This window comes from Danio aesculapii, chromosome 1 (genome assembly GCF_903798145.1).
Source record: "Danio aesculapii chromosome 1, fDanAes4.1, whole genome shotgun sequence".
Lineage (NCBI taxonomy): Eukaryota > Metazoa > Chordata > Actinopteri > Cypriniformes > Danionidae > Danio > Danio aesculapii.
In genome coordinates, this window is record NC_079435.1 from 46,709,226 (window position 1) to 46,717,799 (window position 8,574).

At 31.0% G+C, this 8,574-nt stretch overlaps 1 protein-coding gene across 1 annotated transcript; it reads left to right on the forward strand.

Moving 5' to 3' along the window:
* The first annotated feature begins 595 nt into the window (after nt 1-595).
* On the forward strand, nt 596-8,574 carry LOC130216421 (OCIA domain-containing protein 1). The gene is made up of 8 exons (XM_056448351.1): nt 596-743; nt 1,146-1,230; nt 1,393-1,446; nt 3,046-3,093; nt 3,178-3,307; nt 4,752-4,903; nt 5,308-5,469; nt 8,421-8,574. The coding sequence occupies exons 1-8, from the start codon at nt 690-692 to the stop codon at nt 8,456-8,458; spliced, it is 723 nt and encodes a 240-aa protein (XP_056304326.1). The 5' UTR covers nt 596-689; the 3' UTR covers nt 8,459-8,574.

Consider the following 8,574-nt stretch of genomic DNA (forward strand, 5'->3'; position numbering starts at 1 on the left):
TATCTATGAGTGTGTGTGTGTGAATGGGAGAGTATGGATGTTTCCCAATGGGATTAGGCTGAAAAGGTCCACTGTGTAAAAACATATGCCGGAATAGTTGGTGGTTCATTCCACTGTGGCGACCCCTGATAAGTAAGGGACTAGCCGAAGGAAAAGAAATGAACTTGTATTGCGCGACAAACTAAAGTGACACGTTTGAATCTTTTAAAGAGCCATTTTCTACTATACACCCCCCTCCCCCCGCCCTTCCTGAAGATTTAGCTCCAGGTTCATAGGGCAGAATTCATATTTTAAATTTCTATGGAAAATAAATTATCTTTAAACCTTCCACTAAACCATTAAAACATTTCAGAACTGTTAACCATCAATACCTATTTTTGTGTATTTTAAAGGAATCTATCATTATTTACCCTTCCTCCGCTGACCCTAAATCTCTTTAATTGCAAGTTTCTTTTGTTAAAGCAGATATTTTGAGAAATAAAATATAACCAGTACTCATTGACTTCCGTAGTATTTTTTTTTTTTTTGCTCACTCGTTGCTATTCCATGTCAAGTCGCAGGATGGCAGTGAAAGCTATTCATGAACGCATATCTTACAGTCGAGGAAGAAGCTTCCAGTAGATTTGACATTAGTGAAGATGAAGTGTGTGCTGTAACACTGCAGTCAAAGATACAGTTTCGCTTTTACAATGTCCCAGCAGACTCCAGCCGACCCCGAACGACCAGGACATGCAGGAAATTTGGTAACAAACATTTAAAAGACAGAAAAATACAGAATGTGGTTCCAGGTTATGAACTGTAATCCAAGTTATGCACTGTAAAGCTGAATACTGTTGTTCTTCACCATTACATCATATATTTGTTATATTTTATGAATGTATTCACGTTACATCAGATTTAAAACATGCTTTTATATTTTTATTATCTAATGTTTAGGTTGTAATTGTGATAATAACTAATATATTGGATTTTTGTTAATATTTTGATCATATTTTGTCTAGCTGGAGTTGAACCTATTTATTATTTATAACTGTATGCAAACTATAAATAGCATAATGATACATAAATCATTATTATTTTCAAGTCTGAACTCAAAAGGTGGCATGACAGTTTAATTAATTAGGGTTTAATTAATATGTATGCAGGGACCTTTAAGAATGGACTACATTCCCACAGAAGAAGAGAGGAGGGTGTTCAGAGAGTGCAACCGAGAAAGCTTCTGGTACAGTTGTGAGTAATTATCATGATTTTAATTCATTATGCTCATCGTTTTATTTAAGGGCTAGTTAAAATAAAATCACATCTTGCATGGCCTGACGGTGACTAAATTAACAGAAGAGATGTATTTTGGGTTAAACCGTCCCTCTGTGAATTGTGTTTCTGTCTTTACAGCTCTTCCTATATCTGTCCTCAGCATGGCTGTCACTCAGTTGCTTATTTCTAGAGGTGAGTTTATACTTTATATGCATTTAATAGTGTCATGTTGCTTTGTAAAATACTAATATCAACAGAATCATTTGGTTTGTACTCAAAACATATATAACATGTATTATAATAGTTAGGGCTGCACAATATATAATTTCAGCATCGATATCACAATGTGCGCATACGCAATGTTGACATCTCAGGATCTGCAGTGTTGAGTTGAGATTATAGTTTTCCAGGAACCACAATTGCAAAGTGTGACTATAATAGAGTTAAAAATGATCACTCGCATGTGTTTTTAAGGCCTTTGTTTGTGTGAGCATTTCAGGAGAGTTTAAAGCATTCAGGCACAATAAATATTAGAGTTTGTAACTTTAATAAAGGTTAAACTTATTGAGTTATTAATATGATGAAGACTATTCAGTGCTGATTTACATTTTATTATTTTATTTCTCTAACTGAATACTTTTCAGACTACAGAGAAAACTGTAAAGCACTTTTTTCACTTGTATCTTTGATCCATTGTGTTCATCAATGCTTCAAATTAGTTTAATAATTTTTATGCAAATGATTCAATCCCCTTTAGAATCATCCCAATCAAACTAAATTAATGAATCATTTACAAACAGAGCTATTAAAGTCAATTTACACTACCAGTCAAAAGTTTGGGGGTCAAGTTTTTTTTTTTTAATGTTTTTTTGATGAAATTATTCTGTTCATCAAGGCAGCATTTATTAAATGCAAAAAAAAAAATTAATTGTTAAATACTTATTTATTAAATATTTATTTATTACTTATTGTTTGTAGTTTTAAATGAATTTATTACTGCAGTCATTATTGCTTTTATTACTATTACCAATAGTAATAATATTATTAATAATAATAACAATAATAATTAATATTAGAGGGATTTCTGAAGGATCATGTGACTCTGAAGTAATTAAGGTAAAAATTCCTCATTAAAATCATTGGAATAAGTGATTAAATTAAATTGTAAACTTCTTTTGAACAGTTATTTTATAATGCAAAAACATTTCACAATTTTACAATTTGTACTGTGTTTTTGATTAAATAAACGCAGCCTTGGTGAGCCGAATAAGCTTATTATAAAACATTTAAATATCCCAATGACCCCAAACTTTTGACCGGTATTGTGTATATTGCAGAAAAACAAAATATCAAAAGATTTTATTATTTTTTTTTAACACTGTTTGTAAGTGATTTGTCTCTTTATGTGTTCGTTGTATAATGAAATGCTATTACCTTAATCTAATTGCCCCTGGTGGGATTAATAAAGTTGTTAAACCTTAAACCTTATATCCCAATGTCATTTATTTTCAATATTGTGCAGCTCTAGTAATAATATTGTTAACACTAAAATTCTAAAAACATACAGAAATAAACATATAAGACAGCACAGCTGCTATCAACAATGATAGTAATATTGTTTTAATATTTTTTCAAATATATTAAAATGGGAAAAACAAATCTTAAAAGTATTTTATGATATTTTACTTTATGTTTGATCAAATAAATACAATAAGCATAAGAGACTTAAAAACAGAAATATTGCAGCGACACTGTACTTTTAAATGTTATGATTTTTTTTTTTTGTTTCAGGTGCTCTTCGTGCTTCTGGTAGATTTGGATCTTTGCCCAAATTAGCATGTGAGTAACACTTGCTGTCTTTGTAACTGAGATGGTTCATTGTTATTAACTATGAAATATTTGGATGTTTCAATTACATGTTAGTTGCTGGCTTTTGTGGCTATGTTGGAGGAAAGATGTCATACATGAAGAAATGCATTGAGAAGTTTAAGAACTTGGAGAATTCACCTCTAGGAGAGGCACTGAGACAGCAACAGCGCCACCAACAGCCAAAGTGAGAACCACACACAAATTAACACAACATATAAAGGAGAAGAGTCATTTTTCTGTCACTAGCGTTATCAGATCCTCAAAAGGTTACTAGACACTACTACTCCATCTTCTACCCTTCATCTTTATTTATTTCTTGGTATGTAAAATAATATATTTTGAGAAATATATAGCCAAAGTATAGTCTTATACACTTTACCTAAAATAAAAAAGGATTGCAAACTATATTTGTATAACATTTTTGTGTATATATATATATATATATATATATATATATATATATATATATATATATATATATATATACATATATATATATATATTTATATTTATATATATATTTATATTTATATATATATTTATATATTTATATATATATATATATATATATATATATATAATTTATATATATATATATATAAAAATTATATATATATATATATATATATAAATATATAATATATATATAAATATAAATATATATATAAATATAAATATATATATATATATATATACATATATATATATATTTATATTTATATATATATTTATATTTATATATATATTTATATATTTATATATATATATATATATATATATATATATATATATATATATATATATATATATATATATATATATATATATATTTATTTAATTAATTAATTTTTTTCCCTTTATGTATGTACTCTGACCTTCCACCTAGTTACCTTTACATGCACACACACACATACACGCAAACATTTTTCATGTTTTTGTTGTTGTTTTGTTTTCTTTGTATGTGTTCCCATTTTGTGTACTTCTTGCATATTCTAATTTTTTCAAAAAAAGAAACCGAAAAAAAAGGAATATTTTTTGTCATTCATTAGCCATAAATACACTGTATGAGTCAACATAAGAGATTTTTCTTTTATGCCTAAATCATTGGAATAGTAAGTAGAGGTCATGTTCAATGAAGATATTTGACATGCTTCCTACTGTAAATATAAAATCAAAACTTTGGGTAAAATTTGCTAAACGCTTCATTTGGACAACTTTAAAAGTGATTTTAGCAATATTTAAACTTTTTTTGAACCCTTAGATTAAAGATTTTAGTTGCAGTTTAAATAGTGGTATCCTAACAAAATATTAAACAATGGCAAACCTATTTATTCAGTTTTTATATATAAATGTATAAATCTCAAATCGAAAACATTAACCCTTGTGTTTTTTTTCCACATTAAAAATAATAATACAAATGAAAAAAACAACAACAAAATGTTCAAGCTAAACATTTAACAAAAATTCAAATCAAGAAAAAACTATTTCAAAATATTAATAAACAGAATCATATTATAAAATAGTATACTAGTATCTCAATAATGCTAAAATAACATTGAATATAACACATAAGTCCTGTTCCAACACTTATAAAATAAATTGGTTTAATGCTAATCTGTTATTTCCAGGTCCACTCATGATCAGTCAGAGCTGAGTGATCCAAACAAAGCTGATTTTGAGCCTGCCTTTCAGCTTGATGATCAGAAGGATCAGTCCTTCTCCTATGACAGAGATTTCACATACGCTGACCCTACGATGACCTCAGCAGCACAAAATACAGGCAAGTTTAAGCACCTTCATCTATTCGCATTCAAAACTGCAGTAGTGCTCTTATAGTGCCCCTATTATGCTATATTATTACACTACTCTCTGGAATACTTGATTCTGATTGGCCAGTAATGAAATTCCAAGAAATGTCATTCTCCTATAATAACCGATTGAACTAATAACACATGCTTGTCCATCTACCACACAGATGTCAAAGTCAATTTCTGGAGGGTCGCAGCTCTGCACAGTTTTTCTCCAACCCTAATCAAACAAAGCTGATCCAACTAATTAAGGTGTTCAAAAGAATCTTGAACACCTATATTAGTTTGGATCTCAAGCATAATTGCGACCCTTAGACTGCAGATTTTATTCATCAATATTTCAAAGTATTTAATGCCTTCAAATAATATTTTACAGCATCCTCCAGTAACCCATCTCACATCGAGGAGGACGTACAGGATAGACGTGTTCTGTATGAGGACCTGCGGAGTAAAAACAGGGAAAACTATGAAGTCACAATGACTAAGAAATCAGAGACGCTGCTGAAGCCTTCATCTGAGAGCAGCTCGGTCACGAGAGGTGAGATACTGCTGATACACTAAACCACTGCCCTATCCAGGGCTCATTTCTGTGCCTACTAAACTCAAGTTATTACTGTTGACTTCTAAACAGTGTCATTGTGGTTCTAGAGACCACAGGTTGAGTGCTAAATAAATAAATTCAGCGGAATAGTCATTAATTATTTACTGATGTCAGTGGAATAATTGAGGGGCCAGGAGGACGTTTGTTAATACTGCATTATCCTACAGCCGAGAGCAATGGAGAAAACGAAACCGGGTTTTCATAAATCTGCACTTAACGTGTGCTTCAGTTTGCTTTCTGTAGTGTATATCTTAACGAATGGTAAAGCATTATGGGACATTAAATGTGAATCAACATACTTATTTGGTTCTAGAAGCGGTCATTCAATTTCATAGTATTAAATACTTCTTGCTGACAAATTGATGAAGCCGAGGGGTTTGATGGATAGTGACAAATCATCACCTTAGAATTATAAGGTTCTATATGACATTTTTGTCAAAATTAAGACATATTCTTATTAAATGACAACGGATCTACATTATGGGATGTTTTTTTATAAGTTGTTTACATTTTAAGACTTTTTATTTAAAAAACAATTGTTACTATTGTTTGCTATATGGATTGCAAAAACTTTGAAGCTCAATATCTCAAAATCATTCAGAACGCAGACAGAACCTTATAATTCCAAGGTGACTAAATTTAAAATAAAGATTTAAAATGATATTTCGTAAATATTTTTGAGCTGCCGTGTGATGATTATTATAAATTGATTATTGCTCTAAATATGAGAATTAGAAGATGTGACGTTTTTTTGGCATATAAACTGGTTAGGCGACACAGAGGCGCAGTAGGTAGTGCTGTCGCCTCACAGCAAGAAGGTCGCTGGTTTGAGCCTCGGCAGGGTCAGTTGGCGTTTCTGTGTGGAGTTTGCATGTTCTCCCTGCGTTCGCGTGGGTTTCCTCCGGGTGCTCCGGTTTCCCCCACAAATCCAAAGACATGCGTAACAGGTGAATTGGGAAATTGTCTGTAGTGAATGTGTGTGAAAGAGTGTGTATGGATGTTTCCCAGAGATGGTTTGCAGCTGGAAGGGCTTCCGCTGCGTAATACATATGCTGGATAAGTTGGCGGTTCATTCCGCTGTGGCGACCCCAGATGAATAAAGGGACTAAGCCGAAAAGAAAATGAATGAATGAATAAACTGTTTAAACTAAATTGGAATTTAAATATTAAGTCATTATTTTTTACTCTGGAAATATTATAAAATGAAACATGTACATATGGGGTTTATTACAAATATTATGCCTTCTATGAAATTTGTATTGTTTTCAAATATTTTCTAAGTGATGTTTAATTGGGACATTGTTCACAGCATTTCCTATTATATTGTTTTCTGGAGAAAGTCTTATTTTTTTTAGTTTGGTAAATTTATTTTTTCATATTTAAAATATGTTTTAATATACAGTACCTGACGAAAGTCTTGTTGTCGATCCCAGTTGTAAGAGCAACAAATAATAGCTTGAGTTTTAGTTGATCATTTGGAAAAGTGGCAGAAGGTTGATTTTCCTGATGTATCATCTGTTGAACTGCATCCCAGTCATCACAAATACTGCAGAAGACCTATTGGAACCTGCATGGACTCAAGGTTTTCACGGTTTTAGTCTAGTTTAGTGAAGGAAAAATCATGGTTTGGGGTTACATTCAGTATGGGGGCATGCAAGAGATCTGCAGAGTGGATGGCAACATCAACAGCCTGGGGTATCAAGACATTTGTGCTGCCCATTACATTACAAACCACAGGAGAGCGCAAATTCTTCAGCAGGATAGCGCTGCTTCGCATACTTCAGCCTTTCACCTCAAAGTTCTTGAAAGCAAAGAAGGTCAAGGTGCTCCAGGATTGGCCAGCTCAGTCACTAGACTGGGGTAAGATGAAAAAGGAGGCATTGAAGATGAATCCAAAGAATCTTGATTAACTCTGGGAGTCCTGCAAGAACGCTTTCTTTGCCATTTCAGATGACTTTATTAAGTTATTTGAGTAATTGCAGAGATGTATAGATGCAGTCCTCCAAGCTCGTGGGAGTCATACACAATATTAATTCTTTTTCCACTACTCCATGCCTTTATATTCTATACTGTACATTATTTCTGTTAAGTGACAAGACTTGTCTAAGCAAAGTCAGACCTTACTGTCCTAATGAAATAATTTAATAAAGGCATGATCATATTTTATTTAATGTAATAATCTAGAGGCTTGTGCCTTTCATATAAGCCACTTCTAAAGGGACTAAGCCGAAAAGAAAATGAATGAATGAATGAATAAGCCCCTTCTGATACCAAATGATCATCTAGAAGTCAAGTTATTATTTGTTGTTCCTATAACTTGAATAGACAAGACTTTTGTCAGGTAGTGTATATTATTATATATCATTATTATATTTATTTAATATTAAATATATTTATGTATTTATTTCACATTTTTAAAGGTCAAAAATGTCAATAAAGGTCAATATTATTAGCCTTATTAGGAAAGAATTTTGCTTAATTGACTGTAGAAAAACTAATGTCCAATGACTTGCCTAAATAAGTAGACGTGTTAACCTATTTAACCTATTACATCATTAAATTGCACTTTAAGCTGAAAACTAGTATCTTTTAAAGTAACTGTAATTACAATGTAAATATTATGTACCGTCAAAGACAAAGGAAACTAGTTATTAAAACTATTATGTGTGTAAATGTAATATTCTCTCTGTTATACAGTATTAAGAATATATATATATATATATATATATATATATATATATATATATATATATATATATATATATATATATATATATATATATATATAAATTTCACAGGAGGGCTAGTAATTCTGTCTTCAGCATTTGTGTATGTATAACCCATATACATATATGTGTAATATGTTTATTTGTTCATTTGGTAAACAGGAAAGAAGAATATATATGGAGACAATTGGGAGGAGTGAACGCTGCTTCAACACTTTTCTCCATGTGAAACTGATATATTTAACAATACAGATGTGGAACTGTCTGAGAGATGTCTGTTGTGTGAATTAAACACTCAATGTTTTTTTTAAACGTG

Excerpts from the sequence above, each read along its gene's own strand:
- LOC130216421 (XM_056448351.1), top strand. The coding sequence starts at position 690 with ATGTCCCAGCAGACTCCAGCCGACCCCGAACGACCAGGACATGCAGGA. Across the intron at positions 3,308-4,751 it reads CAGCGCCACCAACAGCCAAA|GTCCACTCATGATCAGTCAG; the intron begins GTGAGAACCACA and ends TGTTATTTCCAG. Across the intron at positions 4,904-5,307 it reads CTCAGCAGCACAAAATACAG|CATCCTCCAGTAACCCATCT; the intron begins GCAAGTTTAAGC and ends AATATTTTACAG.